The sequence below is a fragment of the Myripristis murdjan genome, chromosome 3 (assembly GCF_902150065.1).
Source record: "Myripristis murdjan chromosome 3, fMyrMur1.1, whole genome shotgun sequence".
Lineage (NCBI taxonomy): Eukaryota > Metazoa > Chordata > Actinopteri > Holocentriformes > Holocentridae > Myripristis > Myripristis murdjan.
In genome coordinates, this window is record NC_043982.1 from 10,233,030 (window position 1) to 10,256,749 (window position 23,720).

Below are 23,720 nucleotides of genomic sequence, written 5' to 3' on the forward strand. Positions count from 1 at the left end.
GGAGGAGAAATCTGTGAGCCATCCCAGCAACAGATAGGCAAGCAGTTTTACATTTTATGTCTTATATGATATAGTGCATTGTATTTCAATGCTCTGTATTACATAATATTAATGTTAACAATTAACGAGCCCCTCCAGTGATTTCTTGACCTCAGTTAGTTTCAAAACTCTCTAAATCAGGTCAATGATTTATGATTATCTCCACAAAGGGCAATCACAATCAAAATCTGACCTGTGCAATGGGTGTAACCACACATCTTCCAGTGATTTCAAACACACCTAGCAAGTAAATCATTTGTTTGCCTGGTAAACTAGTTACAGAAAGACAGTACAGGGCCAGTGCAGGCCCTAATTAACCTGCTGCACATGTGAGACCCATTGTGATTGGTGAGATAATCATACATCACTTCTTAAGATGAACTGTTTCATGAAGAGTTTTGAAAACAGTCCAAGTCATTAAATCACTGCAGGGGGCCTTCAGTTTCATGTGGACTGTCATGTGTGTTGTACAGACTCTTGACTTGAAAGTTTGTTTTGTCATGACATTCAAAGTCATCTTATTTGAATAAAAGCGTTTGACTGTGATAGATCTCTGATGAAACACATTGGCTTTGATGTCACTAGGCTGCACTTGACCTTCAATTACAGAGAACTCATTGCACAATTACCCTTAAACCTGCTTTCATCAGGCACTTCCCTCCGGCCGTATAGACACACAAGGAGCACAATAGTCACACTGTGCTCTGCTCCATATCGCATAACACTGTTTTTTGTATTTTGACAGTAGTTTGTGACTACACTTGGCATTATTCTTGTCATTGCCGCATGTTGTCTCCCTCCTTCCAATGGGATCAAATGTGTAGCATTTTTTGTTTAGATTTAGAGAACTAGTGAGAATAAACTCAATGTGACAGACATTCAGAGTACCTAAGAATAAGAATAAGATGTCTGTAGCATTTTGTAGTGTATCCACAAAAAACAAGAAAGCTTTATGAATTGTTGTTATATTAGTTTTGCACATGTGAGAAATATACATTGGGCTTAGACCATATAAGTTAATGTTTGTTTGATTATCCAACATCACTCGGTGTATTTGTATGTTTTAGGCTGATGAAACAAAGGGAGGATAATGGCAGCATCATATTTTTTAAGTAGAGAAAAGGTTGCTGGTCTGCTTTAACATTTTAAATATTCAAATTGTCCTAAGTTTTTGTGAAAAATGTTAAGTGAATAATATTTGCTCAGGTGTTCGAAAGAGCAAAAGCAAATTCATTTTTGTTTCAGGTCACATTCATATAAATGAGAGCAGGATTACAGCCAGGTACGTCTACTAGTCTTGAGCCAGAAACACAAGGCTTATTCTTGAAAACCAGTAAAAGAAATACAGTAAATTCAAATACAGGTGTGTTCATTTATTATTTAAAATGACACTGGCTAAAATAAAACACAAGCATGCTAAATTTGCTTTAACGAACAGGAGTACCGATCAACAGTGCCGCTGATCTCAAAGATCACATAACCACATAAAACTTTACAATCTGGTTTCTAAAGGCTCAGGTACACATCCTCTATCGCTCCATTAGTGTCATTGTAGGAATTAGCAAAATAAATTAATCGGCCCCAGTCATGCTTTCAGCGGTATAACATTCATGTTTGCTTAGTGCGCTTGTATTACGGCAGGATTTACATTCTACAAATGGCTTCCCCAAAGACGAGAGCTTGGACAATACACAGTAAATACCAGGGATGTGTGAACAGTCCAGGTGCTGCTTGAGCTTTTGTCAGAGGTTCAAAGGCATCGATAAGCCATTACATAAATGGTTTTGCCCTCATCATACTAGTATCTCTTACTGTGTATTCATTCATTGTTCGTTTTCAAAATGTCCTTTCCCCCATCATCCAATACAAATACCACCGGTAGCCCTGCCAGAACAGCCATCCTTTGTGATACTTTTCAGGCAATCTCGTAATGAGATATAGCTATGAATTTTAATTTTACCAAATTATGAGACTGGTATCATTGCTTTGTCTGCAGGCTGAGAGGCTGTATTGTGTTCATGACGCACAAACACTTCTTATCATATGATCACCTGGCATTGTTTGGCTGGGTCTAAGAAAAGTCAAATGCAATTGTTACTCTGACTACACCTTGATCTTTTCAAAATCAAGTGCACATTGAAGAATATTATGTTGAGTTTGTAAGGCAGATCAAAGTCTGCAGCTTCCAATTCATGATGAGCACTTTTAGTTATGCACATTCGTGAATGGCAGTAACAGGTATAACAACTATTAATTGATGATATGCTCTCCTTTTTCCTAATTTTATATATGCACTGCACCATTGCACACAAAATATTATTCCGCTTTGTCTACTGATATAATGCACTACACAGTGAGTGAGACATCACTGTTTTTGCACACATAACTGTAAATATTTAGTGAAAAAAAGAACAAAGGGGTGATGCAGACTATGATGGAAAGAGTGTATGAAGGGGATTTATGAAGTGGTTCATATGCGTCACTAATACTGGGCGTGTCCTTCGCAGTGGGATCTATATAGTTCTGTGGTCTTTCCTATTGAATACAGCATCACTGCAGCCACCTGTAGCACACAGCAACTTGCCAGTATCTCTCTGCGGACAGAGCCTTCTCCATCTCAAGGATGCAAGCTGAGGAGTACAATCGCAGAGGTAATCATTTTGCTGTACCGGACAACACTATACTACTTAGTTATTATGTTCTTTTCACATAACACACAATACAGTAAGTAAAGTAAAGTTAACAATAAATTCAAGTCACTCCAGCCATTACAGTGTTCGTTACTGACCAGGTAAGGAGTTGGTGGACTACATCACAGAGTACCTGGGCTCTATCAGGGAGAGGAAGGTGATTCCAGATGTGAAGCCGGGCTACATGAAGGAGCTGCTGCCTGACAGTGCTCCTACAGAGCCAGAGGAGTGGGAGACTATTTTCAAGGACATTGAGAGAGTCATCATGCCTGGAGTAAGCTCCCATGTCACTTATTATCATTTCAGTAATTTGTAATGTAAGTTGAACGTGCTTAATTCCCTGAAATCATTATGACTTGCTGCTGCAGTGGTGGATCAAGTGTTTTGTTGATGTGACAATTCCCCAGGTGGTTCACTGGCAGAGCCCTCACATGCACGCCTACTATCCCAGTCTGACCTCATGGCCCTCGATGTTGGGAGACATGCTAGCTGATGCCATCAACTGCATTGGATTCACCTGGGTAACAGGAGTATCTTTGTTTATCAATCAGTCTTCACTGCGCTGCATAAAACAACAAAAACACCATCAATGTCACTAACTGTAACTGTGAGGTCAGCTTCATTTCGACTGACAGTGGATTGTGGTGATTCTGGACAGGCCTCCAGTCCTGCATGTACAGAGCTGGAGATGAATGTGATGGACTGGCTATGTAAAGCCCTGGGGCTCCCCTCCTTCTTCCTGCATCATCACCCTGACAGCAGAGGAGGAGGCATACTACAGGTAGGCTACACCTTGGACCTGTATAGCTATTACAGTATATGGTGGCACTTAGAAGGTGGTTAGTTTTTTAAAGATATTTTTATTCAGGCAATTTTTTTTTAAATATACAAATACATGTAGGATGGTGGAAAGTTCTCACTTGTTCACAGTTGAAAAATATCAAAAACAATATACAGTCAAGTAAGAAGTCCTAACATATATTAATAATATTAATAATGTTTATAATGTCACTTTAAGCTGGGGAACAGGAGAGCAAGTTTCCACAGTAATTCACCAGCTGAGAAGATGTACTGATGGAAGTAAGGCTAGAGGAAAGTCTCATATTTTTTTCATATGTTGTTGGTTTCCTCCTCACACTATACAAGATCATTTCAGGCGAACTATAGGATTAACTAATTTAACCATTGCCTCTGTGAAGGAGGAAGAGATTTCCACTTTTGCTCTTTTTTTTGCAGGTGCCTGAAAGTATTATAAAGTAATTTTATTATGGCTCACATTAAGTCCTTGTACATCACCTAAAATCCAGACTCTAGGGCCAGATGAAATTTCAGTTTTTGTAATATCTGAGGTTATTCTCCTCCAAAAGTCTTCCAGTTAAGAGCAATTCCAAAGCATATGAAGTCACTCTCCATCACAGGTTTTGGGAGAGACATTATGATATATTTTATGTAGTCTAGGTGGAGTGTAATCGGTTCTGTTAAAGATGGTAAACTGTATTTGTCCATGTTAAGTTGAGATTAACAGTCTGAGACATTTCAAGGATGTTACACCAGTTGGATCTCTGTTTAATTAAAACTACCTCTCTCTCTCTTCTGCCTGACTCTGCTGTCAGGGCACAGTCAGTGAGAGTACACTGGTGGCTCTGCTGGCTGCCAGGAAAGACAAAATCCTGCAGCTGCGAGCTGAGCTGGACCAAGACGTGGACGACTCAGTCCTCAACTCACGACTGGTGGCCTACGCCTCAGACCAGGTCAGTCTCACCACTTCTGTTACCGCTTTCTATCAATCAAATAACATCAAGTTGACAGTGTGTGGCTGTGTGTCCACTGTCCATCAGGCCCATTCCTCAGTGGAGAAGGCAGGGCTGATCTCTTTAGTGAAGATCAGGTTTCTGCCCACTGACGAGCAGTTTTCCCTGAGAGGAGACACTTTAAAACAAGCCATCCAGGAAGACAGGAGCAACGGATTGGTCCCTGTTATGGTAGGTACCAGGTGCTGAAGGGGAAAATACACTGATGTGCAGACTTAAAGGAATATTCCACCCTTTTCTGACTTACCCAGACAGAGAAAAGGGTTAGATACAATTTTCACTTCCGTACACCCAGTGGTTTGGTTGTATAAATTGGGTAGCATTTCATATTAGCAGACATCATGGAATTGAAAAAAAAAAAAAAAAAGAAGAAGTTAAATGGAGGAACTATAGTCTGGGTTTGTTGGAAAAAGGATATTTTGCCCACAACATTGGAGCTTTCATTTCATTTAAGGAATAAAGTACAAACACTTTTGTACAAAATACTGAGATTAATTGTTCAGTTATATCTGAGCTTTTGTTGTTGTGTTGTGTAGCTGTGCGCCACCTTGGGAACTACAGGAGTATGTGCCTTTGACAAGATATCTGAACTGGGGCCAGTGTGTAGGTCTTCATTTACTTACTTTTTTTTTTTTTTTTTTTACCATTAATATTGTTCATTCAGTAAATTATCACATCAAATATGTGATATTTAACATACTGGCATAGTTACACAGTAACTTAATAATAATGATAATAATAATAATAATAATAATGAATAATCTGAGATCTGCACTGTGTTTTGTTTCCCAGGTGCAGAGGAGGGCCTGTGGCTCCATGTTGATGCTGCGTATGCTGGCTCTGCCTACTTCTGTCCGGAGCTGCGCTGGTCCCTCGAGGGCATCGAGTATGCACACTCGTTTGTCTTCAACCCCTCCAAGTGGATGATGGTCCACTTTGACTGCACAGCCTTCTGGTGAGCAAGAGCATCACATTATCTCGCTTCTATAGACAGTTAAGTAGGGGATAAAAGTCAAGCTAGACTAAATGCATTTAGGTCTTCCACATATAGACTGTGTGCAGGTGAACAGAGGGTAGATAACATGGTGTGTCTCTGTTGCTTCAGGGTCAAGGACAAATATAAGCTCCAACAAACCTTCAGTGTTGATCCTGTTTACCTCAGACACGAGAACTCACAGGCGGCCACTGACTTTATGGTATGATTCCTATCTGTTTCCATCTATTTGAAGATTTGGCTGTGATAATAAATCATTTCATAATATAAAACTTTTTTTTTTTCAGCACTGGCAGATTCCCCTGAGCCGACGTTTCCGTTCTCTCAAGCTCTGGTTTGTCATGCGCGCGTTTGGTCTGAAAAACCTCCAGGCTCACATCAGACATGTAAGTGGCATTCAGTTTCCATTATGTAAATTATCATTAAATTATTAAACATTATCAACTCACGACCTAATAATGGAAGGGGGAATTTAGGCTAATGCAGAGGTGTTTATTGTGTACGTCACAGCATTTAAAATGGTTTTCAAATGTAAATATTTCCTGTGGTTTCAGGGTGTTGAGATGGCAAAGCTCCTGGAATCTCAGATAAGGCGAGACCCAATTTTCGAGGTTCCTGCTGAGCGGCACCTTGGCCTCGTGGTCTTCTGTCTGAAAGTATGCAGCGCTCACATTGTACAAGTCTCATCACGCAAATTCAGAGCTGATGATTGAAATGGTTTTCACTATGAATGTCAGTCAGGCAATCCAGTTTTCTCTGTGTAAAGTTCAGCAACTTGTCTCTTACTGGCTTAATGATTTAACTTTCCAATCACACCTGGTTCAAAGGTAGATGACTGTGATTGGTTAACTGTCAGACACATGTTGAGGTCATGCCATATTCAAAAAATAGCTGTAACCTCTGACCAATTTAGCTTATCCAAATTTACAGTCTGTCTAATGTGTTTTTGTTTTGTTTGAAGGCACTGCAGTTTCAAAGCTCTCCAATGCGTAATGAAACCTTGATGTAATAACATGCACAGTATTCATTCTGTCCCTCCAGGAAGGAAATGATTTGACCCAGGAGCTGCTCAGGAGACTGACACGGTCCGGCACCATGTACCTCATCCCTGCAGACCTCCACACCAAACGCATCATCCGATTCACGGTGACCTCGCAGTTCACCACCTCAGATGACATCCTCAAGGACTGGGGCATTATCTCCAAGATGGCTGCCAATCTTTTGGCTGAGATGAGGCCTCTGAGTAAGACAGAAGAGCCACAAGCTGGGGAGTATGAGGCAAAGAGAGCAAATGAGACCGACACAGGCAGAGTTAACCCCAACTCAGAGACAGAGCCAGAGTGTCCTGCTGCCAGGCTTGACAAGGCTCAGGTGGAGCTGTGGATAGACAAGGCCTGGAACCGATCAAGGAGGCCAATTCGCTCCCTTAGCTGCAACAGTGAGCCTCTGCCTTACACTAACACTGGGCCGTTGTCCGTCTATGACTTTGAACCAAGATGTGGCACTAAAGACCCCACACCATCCCCCTCCATGATGGATGTCAAGTCAAGGCCGCTGCCTTCACCCACAGCGTCGGGCCCCCTCTTCAAGATCCCAGAGATGCCTTCAAGTCTCCTGGGTAAACAGGTCCTCAAAAAGCTGACCAAGTTCTACAGCGTCCCCAGTTTCTACAATCAGTGGGTGCAGTGCAGTAGGTACCAACTGTGCTGCCCACTGAGGGCTCCCGAAGTTGCTCAGCAACATTTCTCTTCCACCTGCAGAAGAATGAGCTGCATGTCTTCCTCCCCTGTTACGAGTACAGCTCCCTCCCCCACTCCCCTGGAAGCCACCAATGTGCATAAACTTCTGTGACGATCCTGTGCATACACACGTCAGCCATTAATCAAAAACCTAATTGTTAAAGTACTAGATATTTTAGAGATGGACTAGAGCAAAAGCCAGCAAAGTCTCAGATCTTAGCAAGCAAAAGATCATTTTCTAATCTTGTCAGTGTAACATCACATAAATTTTCACTTGGAGGTTAAAGAGCTTCCTTCCTTATTCACTGCTAGATAAACACACTGGGCATGCGGGTCAGGCACACTGGTGCGGTTATGTTCAATCCAAGATATTTTATTATCCAGACGGATGATATTAACAGGAAAAGATCACAGATAGGACTTTACTACTGACTGGTCTCGATCATAGCAAAAAGGTGTTAAAACTGGAAAAACACATGGTTTGGATTATGCACATAGTGATTGCTAAATATTCAGAGTTCATCACAGTTCTTTTATTTGGGATGAAAAATTTTCAAGTCCTACGCTTATTTACAGTCGTTTTTCTTTGTTTACTGAAATGTATTTTTTAACAAAATTATTTCACTTTAAAAAATTGATAAAATACAATATTGATTACATAACATAAAAATAAACGTCTTGAAATAGGTCATGATATTAGCTGTATATTAATGCTCAAAGCACAGGTTCAAGACAATACACCATGTATCATATAAAACCTAAAATCAGTTGTACCATTTTATGTAGATAAATCTTAAACAACTTTTGCAACAATAAACACAAACTTCATGCATTTCATTCAGAGTCTGATCCTTCCCTCTGTGATGGCGCTGAATATCTCCTGGGTCATGGGGATGTAGCCCTTAGCATCGTCCAGGTAGAGCAAGCGCTCTGTGATGACGGCTGGGTCGAAGCCCTCCTCTGCAAGCCTCCCCTTCATTTGCTTAAACGTACCTGTCACCTCCACTGAGCTCTGACAGAGTGGTTTTGAAAAATAAAAATAAAATTAAGTTAAACACATGATTCTGAATGCTGTTATTGTCATACTCCTGAAACAGAGTTTAGCAGGAGTTACCTGTATGCGAATAAAGCGGGGCCTTGCATAGCTGGGGAGGTAATTTTTGACATGCTGGTATGTAGCTTGGCCATCAAAGTCCACGCCTTCTTTCAGCTTGATGGCTGCCATGCCAGTTCTTCCCTCATGTCCTGATTGGTCAAAGTCAAAGATAAGAGGTCATGGGATGTAAACTGTTTACATGTCTTGTTTTCAACTGTAATAAATTAGGAACTCTTTGGTTCCATATGATTCGTAACTCATTAGATAGTAATGAAATTATTACCTGGAACCTTCACACCATAGACATTAGCTTCTTCAATGCAGTCTACCATGATCAAGTGATCAGCCACTTCAGTTGTTGCCACATTCTCTCCTTTCCACCTGCAAATGATGGCAACATCATGGCAGTTCTTTATCATTTGACAATGGGGCCGTTTTTACTAAACTCAGCCACTCTTTTAATTTGGGGAAAGCATTTACCCACTCTTTTAGTCTGTCATAAATTGTAATCATATAATCATCATATTCAAAGTATGCATCATTATAAGGAATACGACACTAATGTAAGTTAAATGATTATGTTTACTTTATGTCTTTATGTCTTATGTCCTGAAAATATAATTGACTTTTTTTGGTTAAATTGTAAAGCTTTGCATCATGATGGCCGCTCTTTACTCACAGCTAACATCACTGAGGAGATGTTTTTGTTTTGTAATAGAGTATTTGTTGGATCCCCTGACCTGAAGGTGTCTCCAATACGATCTTGAAAGTAGACAAAGCCCTCGTGGTCTATCTTCAGCAGGTCCCCACTGTTAAAGTAGATGTCTCCTTTCACAAACACATCCCTCAGCCTCTTCTTCTCTGTCTGCTGGTTGTTCTTGGCGTAGCCAGCGAACGGTGTCCTCACTCCAATCTTAGCAACCAGCAAGCCTGTCTCTCCTGTAGTTGCAACAAGAACACAAAATGTAGCAGTAAGACATGAAAGGTCATTTGAGAGTCCTGTTATTTGAGTGATAAAGAGCTGATGCTGTCTCACCTCTGGGGACTTGGATACAAAATCCTCTGGAGTCTCTGACTGCTTCCTCTTTCTCAGTGTCGTACCTTATGAGTGCATATGGACTTGCAGCCTGATAAGTAGTTCAGGAAAAAAAATATACAGTTGAATAAAAAGTCACATATACAATGACTTATTTTGCATACTCTATTTCATACTAACATATTACACTTTAAATATACTGTTTAAAGTGTAACAATAGGGTCAGGATAATGAAAGTGCCACCACTATGATAATCAATTCAGTATCCTGAAAAAAATATATCCAAAGGCCCTTGAAACCTGGGGATCATGCCCATGTGAAATGCTGTAATAACTGTGCTAGGGCCCACCTGGACAAGCTGGACCTCCTCCACTGATATACTTTGTAATGTGATATACTTTAAAATGCTGAAATGTTCCTTGTACAGTGTGTTTTCAACCTTTCCAGAGGATCCTTCGCTGAGGAAGTATATCCTCATAATATGGCCTCCACTATCAAACAAAATAAGGACCATGCTCTTGTGGCCTGAGACCCAAAACACAAATGCAGAATAACCTAATAGCTTGCATGTCCTGAAGAGAAATATGCCAGTGTGTGTTGCTGTAGACAACTTATACAGCGTTAAAATAAAATTGTGGAATGAAACATAAGGGACCAGCGTACCCTGTGAGTTTATTTTATGATGTAAAGTAGCGACATCCCACAGGGGGTGGAGGTAATTTTTCCTCATTTTTTCCCCTCACTTACTTTGTGGAGAAAATGCTCTTTGCCAATAGCTCCGACCTTCCCGACATAGTTGACAAAGCCAATATTTCCTTCTGTAGCTCCATAGCATTCACAAATACGAATGTACCCAAAACGCTGCAGAAACTCAGCCCAGGTGTCAGATCTTATCCCGTTCCCTATACCCAGTCGCACTTTATGATCTCTCTCATTGTCTTTCTGAAAAGTGAAGAGGGAGAAAGCAGTGAAAGCTGGACATGATAAGACAGGACAATAAAAGTTATATGTCCATCTTCAGTTGACAGCACAAACCTCTGATAGTCCGGCGGCTATGCGAAAAATCGTGCACTTTACGATACAAGCATGAAATTTGACACACTGTTAGAGCATGCCCTAAGGATCATTTTTGGTTATAGGGCCATCACAGATTTGTCCCGTGGTAACCGTGGCAACCATTTTTCAAAATGGCTGCCATCTACTGTGATTTTACCTGTAACTCAGGTTCTAGACCACCTAGGATCTTGATCCTGGTGGCTAATCCTACTTTTTCAAGGATGAGGAATACAGTGGTACTATTTACAATATGCTAGCAACTACCTAACTACATATTTCTGGCATTCAGTTAATCAAATAATAGTAAAAACCATCAAAATATGTATTTCGGTAGAGTATACTGTACATGTTTTCTAAAATGTTGACAGATATGCCATAAAATGCATGTGTGCTATGGCAATGGCCAAAGTGGAATTATACAGCAGTACAGAGACAGGATACCATTTAGCCTAAAGGCATTTTTAATAAAGCCAAAGAGGAAAGAAAGTGTGACAACACAAAGTTACGTATGATGACATAGTCCACCACAGTAGCAAAGGGCAGTGCACTGAAGTGCTGCCTCGGCACATTTACATCTTCCACAACACCCCTTTTTGCAACCACAGCGGAGGAGGTCGCGACATGCCAGGCTTGCTTCTGGTGGTGTGGTCCAGTGAACTTCCCATCCACCTGACAGAATCAGAATCAACTTTGTTGTCACATGACACATTTTACAGGTGTAAAAAAGTGGGTTCAATTATCCATTCATTCATTCATTCATTCATTCATTCTGTGTCCTTCCTCTTCCACCCCCAGTCACCTGGGGAGGGGAGTTCAGGGACTGCAACCATGGCCTGTCCCCAGCAGTGACCAGCTTGGTAGGCTACCCTCTTTGTATGTTGTGCTGCTTGTGTTGGGGGGGGGGGTCCACCAATCATTCTACCTTTTTGGGTGAACAGCTGCTTCCATGATTCCTGGCTGCTAGTGCGGTCATTCAGGAATACCACAAATCACTCAAGAGGCTCCATCCAGTCATCTACAGCGTCTGGTGTGGTAACAGGCACAGAAGGCACGAGTCACATCACTGAAGTTCTCCCATGTATCCCATGTCATCTTCTTGCCGCTGCCTCCAAATGATGACACATTGTCAAAACCAGTAAAGGCAAGCAGCATGATGAGTGCTGATTACCTGTTTTTCAGTGGCAAGGGATGTAACACAAGTTACCAGGAAGGAGAACAGCTCAGCTTTGTTCTCATCAATACGTAGATACTCTGGCCAATTCCCAGGAATGGCACTGGATGGCTCAATGAGTCAGCGAATTCCCTTCCCTCTCTTGCTGCATGTTTCAGCCTTCAGCTTTTCAGGGAGAAATTCATCCCACACAACATCGACTCTGCAGACACGCCCCAGCTGAGACTGGATGTATGGCAAGAACACTTGCTGTGCATAATCTGAAAATGTCTTTGCAGCACCAGGTCGCAGCATGTTCATGATAGCAGCCCCATCAGGAATGATGACCTGGACAGTGGGAATGGATGCATTTTCATGTGAAGGAACCAGGTCCATCAAACAGCCCACCAAGTCCGACTTGGTACCAGTTCTCAGCTTGCCCATTTGTGACAGTGCTGGTGGGCATGCCTGGTTTTCATGCTCAAAGAATTCATCCAGATTTCCATCACATGTCTGTGATTCAATGTAGAGCCCTGAGAACAGAGAACAGTGATTCTTCAGGGATGATATTTTCTTGTTGAGACTTGTGGGGTATTGTCTGGTTAACTGGAAACGCTGAAGGCTGAAACATGCAGCAAGAGAGGGAAGGGAATTCGTTGACACATTGAGCCATCCAGTGCCATTCCTGGGAATTGGCCAGAGTATCTACGTATTGATGAGAACAAAGCTGAGCTGTTCTCCTTCCTGGCAACTTGTGTTACATCCCTTGCCACTGAGAAACAGGTAATCAGCACTCATCATGCTGCTTGCCTTTACTGGTTTTGACACTGTGTCATCATTTGGAGGCAGGGGCAAGAAGATGACATGGGATACATGGGAGAACTTCAGTGATGTGACTCGTGCCTTCTGTGCCTGGGTTACCACACCAGACGCTGTAGATGACTGGATGGAGCCTCTTGAGTGATTTGTGGTATTGCTGAATGACCGCACTAGCAGCCAGGAATCATGGAAGCAGCTGTTCACCCAAAAAGGTAGAATGATTGGTGGACTCCCCCCCAACACAAGCAGCACAACATACAAAGAGGGTAGCCTACCAAGCTGGTCACTGCTGGGGACAGGCCATGGTTGCAGTCCCTGAACTCCCCTCCCCAGGTGACTGGGGGTGGAAGAGGAAGAACACAGAATGAATGAATGAATGAATGAATGGATAATTTAACCCACTTTTTTACACCTGTAAAATGTGTCATGTGACAACAAAGTTGATTCTGATTCTGACAGGTGGATGGGAAGTTCACTGAACCACACCACCAGAAGCAAGCCTGGCATGTCGTGACCTCCTCCGCTGTGGTTGCAAAAAGGGGTGTTGTGGAAGATGCAAAGGCAGCACTACACTGCACTGCCCTTTGCTACTGTGGTGGACTGTGTCATCATACGTAACTTTGTGTTGTCACACTTTCTTTCCTCTTTGGCTTTATTAAAAATGCCTTTAGGCTAAATGGTATCCTGTCTCTGTACTGCTGTATAATTCCACTTTGGCCATTGCCATAGCACACATGCATTTCATGGCATATCTGTCAACTTCTTAGAAAACATGTACAGTATACTCTACCGAAATACAAATTTTGATGGTTTTTACTATTATTTGATTAACTGCATGCCAGAAATATGTAGTTAGGTAGTTGCTAGCATGTTGTAAATAGTACCACTGTATTCCTCATCCTTGAAAAAGTAGGATTAGCCACCAGGATCAAGATCCTAGGTGGTCTAGAACCTGAGATACAGGTAAAATCACAGCAGATGGCAGCCATTTTGAAAAATGGTTGGACAAATTTGTGATGGCCCTCTATAGCCAAAAAAAGATCCTTAGGGCATGCTCTAACAGTGTGTCAAATTTCATGCTTGTATCGTAAAGTGCACGATTCCATCAAAATATTGCGCGTAGCCGCTGGACTATGATTGTTTTAACAGGACTTGGTGTTAGGTGTACATAAGCAATGTCATGAAAAACTATGTGCTACTAAAATACTTCTATTGTTATTAAAGTTAGGCTGGAGAAATAGTTTACCTTTGGTGTGCTGCAGAGGTAGCGCATAATCTCTCCTATGTACTGAAAAACAGTCACATTGTGCTTTCTACAATCGTCCCAGAAGTTGGAGGCAGAGAATTTACGCCTCAAAATAATTGTGATACCTAGAAACGAAGGGGTACATATTTCAGCAACATGTCATTTCCTTACTGAGGAGTACTGCTCAATAAAGTGACACAAAGGTTTGAACATTAGACTATGTGATACAAGTAATGGTCCTGAGATAAAACTTTGCCTATTTTACCTTTATTAAACTCATATATCATTTATCAACACCATTAGAATACTCCAACATTTTGGGCAAAATACCCTTTTTCTGAATTATCCAGACTGAGACAAGAAGTTTGATACTATTTTCACCTCTGTACATCCAGCGTTTCAGTTCCTATTGGTAGCATCTGATGTTAGCTTAGCATAAAGACTTGATGTCTATGGGAGTCATTAGCCTAGCTCTGTCAAAGTTAAAAGAATAAACCTTATAGGAACTCTGAAGCTGTTTTTGTTGTTGTTGTTGTTGTTGTTTTATACAATGTATCTTGTGATTTCAATCAATGTGTCTTGTATTTTTTTTTAATGAGTGTCCTTTCAGAAGTTATATGGTGGAACTGTAACTGCTGAACATATTTATTCTTTCATCTAGCACACCACACATCGCTGAAGGTAAAGGAAGATCCGGCACAAATTGACATCTCCTTTTTTTTTTTTAATAAGTTAGTAAGTTGGAAAAAAAGTATTTTGCGTATTCCTTTTAAGTATTCTTTTAAGAACCATGTTTTACGGTTTGATGATATTTGTGACCATACAATATATACTAGGCAAAAAAAGTTCTGCACCGCTTTTTCAATCTATAATTTCTCCCCTTTATTTATACCCAATAGTGTTGCATCTTATACCGTTGTAAAGCCTCATTCATCCTCTTTCCAATGAGATACAACTTGTAAGGATCCTGCATTTCTGGGATGAGTGACACCGGTAATTGTGTGGGAAGTGACCAATTTTTTTTTGACAAAATCAGTCGATCATTTCTCCCATTTAACAATACGGATTGGTGTTGTCTTTCATACCATTAGAAAGCCTGATTAGTCCCATTTTCAATGAAAAATAAGTTGTAAGGATTATCAATCGATTGGTATGACCAACATGGCTAAACATGTCCCCTCCCCCCCTTTATGAGGGGAGCAAAATCCCATTCAGTGTGTTTTCAGTTGATCATTTCTCCCCTGTGATCAGACCAGTTGGATTTGTGAGTTATACTGTTGGAATGCCAGTCCCCTTTACAATAGGGTATAACTGTAAGGATGAGGCAACCCAGCTAAACAGGTGGGAAGCACAATATTTTACTCATTTTCTACTGGACCTCAGCAGTGTGTGGAACAGCTTCACACCTCCTCCTCATGCTGATCCACTGAAAACACATTGAATGGGATTTTGCCCCCCTCAAAAAGGGGGTGAGGGGACATGTTTAGCCATGTTGGTCATACCAATCGATTGACAATCCTTACAACTTATTTCTCATTGAAAAGGGGACTAATCAGGCTTTCTAATGGTATGAAAGACAACACCAATTGGTATTGTTACAGTTTTTTTCAATCGCTTTTTCCAGTATAATGAAACTAGGATCCACTTTGTCGTCATTTTCACCTCCAAACCACAGCAGAAGTTTTCTTTTGCAAATGTGTTCATACCTTTTCATTGTATTCATACATTTTTCAGGCTCTTTTGCACAAAACTTCTCACATATGTCATTTACATGGCCCTGACTCCATTGACTTCACTATGGTAGTCAAAAGCAAAACATCTGCTCACAGCTGATAGAAATGAGCTGCATCACTGTGAAATCACTAGTGCACCTGCATCACTACCCTTTCCACGAATCACCATTCACCAATCTATCAGAATGCACCTACAAAAAAGGGGCCTATAAATTGTATTCTGTACTTTTTTTTCCAACTCCTTTGAGTTTTTCTGTGTAATACTGTATGTGAATTACAGTATTTCAGTTTTTCCATCAATACAGTAAAATTTCACCTCAAAGTCTTTCTGAGTTTGGATGCAGTTCTTTACTGTAAGTTCACATTTGAATGTGCAGCTCACAGGAGAACCTTGCTCAAACTGACAGCTGTACTTTGTATTCTGTTGTGAGCTGTGTTACTGTACAGTAAAGCTGATTGAAGGAATCTACTCATTTGGGCATAAGTTGAGTTGTTTGAGGGAAATATTGGCTTATTCTACTTGCTTTACAAAATGTAACAATGTAAATTGTCAAAAAAAAAAAATATGACTGCAATACACAGGAAAAAGTCAGGTTGACCCTGCTCAGACTGAAAAGGGTATGTTGCATTTTGGTGTTGAGTATGAAGTGAGTGAGTGGCTGGATTTTTTCGCTTGACTGCAAGTTGTATTGGGTGGTGACAAAATGTGCTTTTGCTGCATGTTTGAAATGTTTTGTCATGGTAAGAGCCTTTTGCAAACAAAATGTGTTATTTTGGGAAGAGCACCTCTCATTAGGCCTATGTATTAGCTGTTTTGATATCATGGTTTCTGAGTTGACAGAGGAGGTAAAGCGATTGAAAAAAACTGTAAATGGGAGAAATGATCGACTGAAAAAATATTGCAGGGGATTTTGTCAAAAAAAAAATTGGTCACTTCCCACACAATTACCGGTGTCACTCATTCGAGAAATGCAGGATCCTTACAGGGGGGGGACATGTTTAGCCATGTTGGTCATACCAATCGATTGATAATCCTTACAACTTATTTTTCATTGAAAATGGGACTAATCAGGCTTTCTAATGGTATGAAAGACAACACCAATCAGTATTGTTAAATGGGAGAAATGATCGACTGATTTTGTCAAAAAAAAATTGGTCACTTCCCACACAATTACCGGTGTCACTCATCCCAGAAATGCAGGATCCTTATAAGTTGTATCTCATTGGAAAGAGGACGAATCAGACTTTACAACGGTATAAGATACAACACTATTGGGTATAAATAAAGGGGAGAAATTATAGATTGAAAAAGCGGTGCAGAACTTTTTTTGCCTAGTGTAGTTCATGTTATAGGTCATGTTATATATATTATTTGGGAAATGCTCAGGCAGGCTCACTGCTTTACCTTTCTCTATGCCTCCACAAAGTCCCATCAGAAAGCCAGCACTGTGATAGAGGGGCAAGTACAAATAGAGGATATCGTCTGAGCGTACGCCGGCAACAGATTGAAGAAAGGTTGCCATCCATACCCTCTCTTGGTTAATGACAGCTGCCTTGGGAAGCCCTACAATACAACATTTAGATTAGAAACTGAGGTAATATTTCTGCTGTCCTACCTCTGAACAAATCACATGATGCAGCAAAAGCTTGAGTGTGTTTTCAGAAGGTGCACAGCAATGGGGTTACTCAGGTTAAATCAGATAGTCCGATGCCTAAGGAGCCAGCTGGGATTACCTGTGGTTCCAGAGGTGTAGATATACACGGCAGGGCTCTTCAGGTTAGTGTTGGCCCTCAGGTGAGGTGACAGAGGTTGGTCTGAGGCTTGCTGGATCTTGTCACAGAGACTTTCGATGCCCTCAGTGTCACACTCCTCACTGAAGATAAACACACGGACCCCTTGCTGTCGCAAGGAAGGCAGCACCTCCTCCACAGCACTCCGTAAATCTGAGTGAGACAGGCAAACAGAGGTAGTAAGGCTTCAAGGTAGACAAAAAATTGAAATGGCAAAGCAATGAGGAGACAGATATGGATCAACCTGGAAAACTAGGGCTGGGTGATATATTGGTACATATTGATATCATGATATAAGAGAGAGAGAGGCTGGGCCCCATCGCAACCATGAACTGGCCTTTACAGCCTGTTTACAGCCTGTTGCTTGGCTGTGCATACATTGCATGTAGACATGTGTGTGTTTGCATTCAATTTTTATCATTTGCACACATGATAAGCACATTACTATTATGTTACTGTTGTATTGCAACTTTTAGTACCATTTTTTATTATTCATGCCCTCATTATTTTATTTAGCACCATTTAAGTGCTTCTTCTATCATTTCTATTATTGACTATTATGACAACTATTAACCAAAAAAAAAATTGCTGTCATATATCTCTATAATGGGATGTAACAATAAAGGAATCTTGAATCTTGGATGCAAGTGTCTGATGTTATTTGACTGCTCTAGTTATTCTGTTATTTCCCTCTTCCTGTTGTCATGTGGAAATATCTAATGAAAGCACCCAGAGTCATCCATACAATATCATCACAACATGGTCAAGGTATCCAGTCAGTGATGATTTTTTGATTTTGACTGTATCGCCTAGCCCTGTGGGAAATATTTGGCAAGGAAAATTTAGCATTTTAACAGGTGCCACATTATTCACCTTTTGTGATTTTGTTTTCAAATGTGTGAGAATAATATAAAATCATTAAACTGTGCAGTTACTGCATCCTATTCAAATGATGAATTTCAAATGTTCAAAGGCAAAGTTTAAGAGTAAGTAAAGGGAGCCATTCATATTCAAGTCAAACTGTGATGTGGTGACAGGAGTTGGTGTAAAACTGCCTGCAGCAATGGAATAACTTGAACAGCTAAAGAAAATCTCATTTGAAGGATGATTTGCATTACTAAACTATGTTCCTATTTCATAACCTTGTATGATCAAAAGCCAATTTCAGACAAAGTGCACATTGTGCATTAGAAATGGACCTGCAATCAAAATGCATTTCAGCCTGTACAGTAAAATCACTGAAATGAACTGTATGTGACTTTACATTTATGTTGCACTGTAGTATAAACAACCTGATGGCCAAGAGAAATAAAGTAAGCTTGACCCCAAAGTTTCGGCACTCCAGGTATTTTGCCAGCTTACCAGCACCAACCACAAGAGCCTTTGCCTCACAGCAGGAGAAACAGTGCAGCAAGGATTTGGATCTGATGTTGCAGTTGAGGAGAGCAGCCGTGCATCCCAGCTTGGCCAGAGCGAGCCAGCTCCACACATACAGAGGCTCGTTGCCCAGGAACAGAGCCACGGTGTCTCCCTCCTTCAGCTTGGCATGCGTGGACAGTGCCCGGGCTAACCTGTTGCTCTCCTGATCAGCCTCTCTGTAAGTGTAGGAGCTCTTCTCGAAAATGATGAACGGCTTGTGTGGGTGCCTCGCAACTTTGTCGAGGAAAGAGTCCAAAACGCTGTAGAGCGGTTTTCTCCTGCCGTATTTGGCCAGTCGAAACCCAATTTGAACTGCAGTGACTGCATAACTCAGGTCCTGCAAAACATATGGATTCCGTATATACAGCAACAATGGCAGAATTGCCAAACCTGCAAGTAGAGTATATAGAATATATGCATACATTATTTAGTCAAAGTATGCAGTCCCGTAACTAAAGATAGGCAATGGATTTGCCAAAGTTCAAGATTCCTGAACTTTGTTCCTGTTTTTCAGTGGTAGGTGTATCAGCCGGAGCAATCCAATCCGTCCTCGGGCGATAACATGAATCATTCACATGGGGCGGTTTCCGGGTCTGCAGACATATACTATTGGACTGTAGCAGCCTACCTTTTACTGCACCCAGTATGGCTTTTAGAGATGGGATTTATGGCTCTTTGAAGGGAGCCAGATTTTGAGGATCCGTTCCTTTCAAAGAGCCGTTCAAAAGACTGGCTCATTTTTATATTTATTTTTAACCCATTAAGACCTAAAAATTACACGAGACTAACAGGGTGGTATCAGACTATACTGGATCCTAAGAGGGTGTGGGTTAATATTTCGATCAGAATCATTAAAACTTTGACATCCCATATTGTTACAATTGGCCTTATAGTTCCATGTTTCTTGCATTGCATGTTACTTGTATTACATAATTCAGGGCAGCTTGGCTGCTAAGCAGAGGATAGACACAGCAGGAGCCAGATGTACTTTCTCTATCTTGTTATTTAGGTCTGTTGCATTAGATACACGCCCAGTCAACATTCACACACATAGCATCACACATTCCGGGAGCAAGGCATGGACAGTGTTTGGCCTATCCATGTCCGGGTAACTGGCCAATTATTCTTGGTTGCGTTTACAGTTTTTTTTCAATCGCTTTACCTCCTTTGTCAGCTCAGAAATGCTGGTATCAAAACAGTTAATCCATAGGCCTAATGAGAGGCGCTCTTCCCAAAATAACACATTTTGTTTGCAAAAGGCTCTTACCATGACAAAACATTTCAGACATGCAGCAAAAGCACATTTTGTCACCGCCCAATACAACTCGCAGTCAAGCGACATAATCCAGCCACTCACTCACTTTATACTCAACACCAAAATGCAACACACCTTTTTTAGTCTGAGCAGGTTCAACCTCCTGTGTGTATTGCAGTCATATTTTTGACAATTTACATATTTACATATTGTAAAGCAAGTAGCAAAATCCAATATTTCCCTCAAACAACTCAACTTATGCCCAAATGAGTAGATTCCTTCAATCAGCTTTACTGTACAGTAACACAGCTGACAGCAGAATACAAAATACAGCTGTCAGTTTGAACCAGGTTCTCCTGTGAGCTGCACATTCAAATGTGAACTTACAATAAAAACTCAGAGAGACTTTGAAGTGAAATTATACTGTATTGATGGGAAAAACTGAAATACTGTAATTCACATACAGTATTACACAGAAAAACTCAAAGGAGTTGAGAAAAAAATATACAGAATACAATTTATAGGCCCCTTTTTTGTAGGTGCATCCTGATTGATTGGTGAATGGTGATTTGTGGAACGGGTAGTGATGCAGGTGCACTAGTGATTTCACAGTGATGCAGGTCATTTCTATCAGCTGTGAGCAGATGTTTTGCTTTTGACGACCACAGTGAAGTCAATGGAGTCAGGGCCATGTAAATGACACATGTGAGAAGTGTTGTGCAAAAGAGCCTGAAAAATGTGTGAATCCAATGAAAAGGTATGAACACATTTGCAAAAGAAAACTTCTGTTGTGGTTTGGAGGTGAAGATGACAACAAAGTGGATCCCAGTTTCATTATACTGGAAAAAGCGAATGAAAAAAACTGTAAGTCCAACCTCTGTACGGGGCAGGCCCAAGCCCAAGAACATAAATGTGTATCATTTCCTGATATCGGGACTCATTCTGACGGAGATCCTGCGGGAGCTCTGTCACACTGAGACCAGCACTGCCTTGCTTTATATGTGACCATAATAAATATTGCATCAGAAAATCAAAGACTGACTCCGGTCTGTCCTTGGGCTTTCAACAAAAGAATTGGGAGCTAACAATATATATTCTATTGGTGGGATATCTGAGACTGAATTATCCTGAAATGATGATAATTTCATTTGGCAATGGTCTGTGTGGCGTCCTCCAAAAAAAAAAAAAAAAAAAAAAAATTGACCCGCATAAAAGACGACCCTGATTTTAAGATGACCTCTCTTTTTCAAGACCCCTTTTTGGAAAAATACTTTTTATATGGACAAAATCTTGTTTGAATAAAAAAGCCACTGGCTGGCATCAGGTGAGCCAGCCGCGGCACCGGCCGGCTTGCGGGGCAGCGGTAGGAGTAGTAACATGGAAGGGCGCAAGCCAGTAATATGTTGCCGCCTAGGGCGGCAACATAGGTAGAGCCGCCACTGCTGGCCAAACAAGTCACACATGACTCCTTCTTTCTTTTTGTTCACAACATTAAAAAATGACTCACTGAAATTAATGGATAAAGAGTGAATTAAAGCTAAAAACAAAGAAATTGGGAACTGGCTCGTTCATTTCAAAGAGCCGGTTCACTCGTTCATTTCAAAGTGCCGGTTCACTCGTTCATTTCAAAGAGCCGTTCAAAAGAATCGTCTCGTTCGCCAACGACCCATCACTAGTGCTGAGTTCACTTTAGTTAGTGACAATGAGACATCTCGGTAAAGTTAGATATTCACAGATTCGTGCGTATACAGTGGGTCTCAAACGAAACATGCCATAAAAAGAAAGATCTACCATCTCTCTTGCACTGATAGTAAACTAGACCTACATCATTTTTTTCATGAATGACCTCTCAAAGGTGCGCTGCTAAAATAAAGTATAAAAACTGAGAAATCAATAGCATAAATGACAGTGTGGATACCTGACAGAAAATGACACTGAATCCACATTTTTGCATAGATTTGGGCTTTTAAAGGCTGTGGTCTTAAACTTTTGATCAGCTGATGAACAGCCTATTTCAGTTTAATGGTTGTTTGCAATAAATTGCTTCCTCCAATTTTTTTTTTGTCTCACTCCCATTTCTTCTTTTTGCATTTTGAAGCGCTACTTAGAACCTTCTTAAGATCCAACAGTGCAAAATGTAAATTTTTGCAATTTCTCAACTGGTCTTAAGATTTTGATCAGGAGTGTAGTGCTTCAAGAATCGCTGGTAGAGTGTCAGCATTTAGGAAAAAACTGTAAAGTAAAACATACACAGAGAGGAAGAAACCACTAAACTTCAGAGGCTTTGGCAGTTTTATGGTATATTTTCCAGACTGTTCTGTATTATATTTAAATCACACAGTAATTCAGTTTGTTATTTGAAAAGTGTTTGACAATACAATAGGGTGCTGTGTCTCTCCTGAGTTTTGCTCAGCACATCAGGTAGCCTGCTGTCCAGTCAAGAGGAGATAGGCCTGGCACACATCTGCACTGCACTGAGTTCACTTTTCTAGTTTTTCATTCATTACCAATGACAATGAACAATGTTAGCTGAACAACAGATTATAATATTTAAATCAAACATTAACCTTGTTTCTGTCTCTCAAACTTTATTGTAAAACAGCAAACAGAGCCCATAAACAAGGGATCCACCTTTGCACTGTGTCAGGAAGGTCAAGATACAGTTCCTCTATTTCCACTCTTTACCTTACAATGCCTGCCTTTCTGAGATAAAAGCCTTCTAACAGCTGCCTGGAGGGAAATATTACTCATGACATTACACTGTCAGCTCTTCTCTTTTTCTATTGCCCTTTAAATCCACCATTGCAGCCAGCAGCATGGTAGCGGAGGAGAAATGTAGATCATCTTCTGTGAAGTGACACTAACTACAGAGGGGAAGAAGACCGCACCCCGAGGCTCTATCTTGAGACCTTAGACCTTAGATAGCAAAAGTCATATATTGTGTTGAAAGGATTCTTTTTAGCCTGTGACTTTTTTATCCAAATACCTATTCCTGTCGGTGTGCCTACAATAATGTGCAAGTTTCACCTTTTTTGAAAAAACAAATATTACATGATTTTGTAAGTTTATTCTTCATCATACTTATGACAGAAATTTTTAACATGAATTTGTAATGACTTTACAACTTAACATGAAGTTCTGCGGTTCAGTGAGTCTTCTTGAGGCACACAAAAATCAGTTTCATTGACAGTCTCACAGTCTGTCCCTGTCCCCGTCTCACTTTCTGCCTTCTGCCTCTTTGTACCCTGCAGTCACAGACTGTACATGAACATGAACAAATATTAATAATATTAACCCACAAAGTCTGTAGCTAGCCTGGAGTCTGGAGTTGTTGCACAGCTGGCTGCTGCTGCTGCTGCTGCTGCTGCTGCTGACAGACAGATTTCTGTAGTTTAGCAGAGGTTCAGTGTTTTGCTCCAGGAAACTTCAGGAGTCACATGGCTTTTGTCCTGTAACTGCAGGGTCACAGGTTCACGCTCCAGTTCACTTGTAATGCTGCAATATTAACATGTGATTTACAGTTTCCACACAATTTTTCATGTTATTATTAGTCTTTATTTGAGGACGCAAGATAAACAACTTCATATTGTACATAATATGTATGGTAATTAATGATTTTAATATCATTCTCTACTTCTGTGTCAGTTAATGAAATACCACAGATTATTCAATTATATATCAACATACTTTATTTAAATTATAATATATATGATTTAATATACCTGAATACACCTGTACACTGTATACCTAAAATATATCTGTCTTTGTGTTTTCTAAATGACCCTCTGGCACACTGTTGCCATAGCAACAAAGCTCTCACCTCAGGTTTAGCCCCAGGTGACGAGG

The 23,720-nt window shown here is 40.7% G+C and overlaps 2 protein-coding genes across 2 annotated transcripts; one reads left to right on the plus strand and one right to left on the minus strand.

The window, feature by feature from the left end:
- The first annotated feature begins 2,618 nt into the window (after positions 1 to 2,618).
- On the plus strand, positions 2,619 to 7,398 carry hdc (histidine decarboxylase). Its single transcript, XM_030046309.1, has 12 exons — positions 2,619 to 2,690; positions 2,831 to 3,003; positions 3,137 to 3,250; positions 3,388 to 3,510; positions 4,343 to 4,480; positions 4,568 to 4,711; positions 5,077 to 5,143; positions 5,333 to 5,495; positions 5,646 to 5,736; positions 5,822 to 5,920; positions 6,089 to 6,190; positions 6,576 to 7,398. Exons 1-12 carry the CDS (start codon positions 2,663 to 2,665, stop codon positions 7,383 to 7,385), a joined length of 2,052 nt encoding a protein of 683 aa, XP_029902169.1. The 5' UTR covers positions 2,619 to 2,662; the 3' UTR covers positions 7,386 to 7,398.
- A 588-nt stretch (positions 7,399 to 7,986) lies between these two features.
- LOC115354712 (very long-chain acyl-CoA synthetase-like) lies at positions 7,987 to 19,125 on the minus strand. The gene is made up of 10 exons (XM_030045199.1): positions 18,563 to 19,125; positions 17,144 to 17,353; positions 16,815 to 16,973; positions 13,677 to 13,801; positions 10,153 to 10,347; positions 9,406 to 9,496; positions 9,110 to 9,308; positions 8,653 to 8,750; positions 8,388 to 8,518; positions 7,987 to 8,285 (listed from the first exon to the last, which is right to left on the minus strand). Exons 1-10 carry the CDS (start codon positions 19,041 to 19,043, stop codon positions 8,112 to 8,114), a joined length of 1,863 nt encoding a protein of 620 aa, XP_029901059.1. The 5' UTR covers positions 19,044 to 19,125; the 3' UTR covers positions 7,987 to 8,111.
- Positions 19,126 to 23,720: the final 4,595 nt, after the last annotated feature.

Bases quoted from the DNA above. Each gene is read 5' to 3' on its own strand.
- hdc (XM_030046309.1), top strand. From the start codon at position 2,663: ATGCAAGCTGAGGAGTACAATCGCAGAG. The intron at 5,921-6,088 runs GTAAGTGGCATT...CTGTGGTTTCAG, and splicing joins TCCAGGCTCACATCAGACAT to GGTGTTGAGATGGCAAAGCT. The intron at 6,191-6,575 runs GTATGCAGCGCT...CTGTCCCTCCAG, and splicing joins TCGTGGTCTTCTGTCTGAAA to GAAGGAAATGATTTGACCCA.
- LOC115354712 (XM_030045199.1), bottom strand. From the start codon at position 19,043: ATGTATGCATATATTCTATATACTCTACTTGCAGGTTTGGCAATTCTG. The intron at 10,348-13,676 runs GTAAACTATTTC...TTCACTTTTCAG, and splicing joins ACCTCTGCAGCACACCAAAG to AAAGACAATGAGAGAGATCA. The intron at 8,286-8,387 runs GTAACTCCTGCT...CCACTCTGTCAG, and splicing joins CCCGCTTTATTCGCATACAG to AGCTCAGTGGAGGTGACAGG.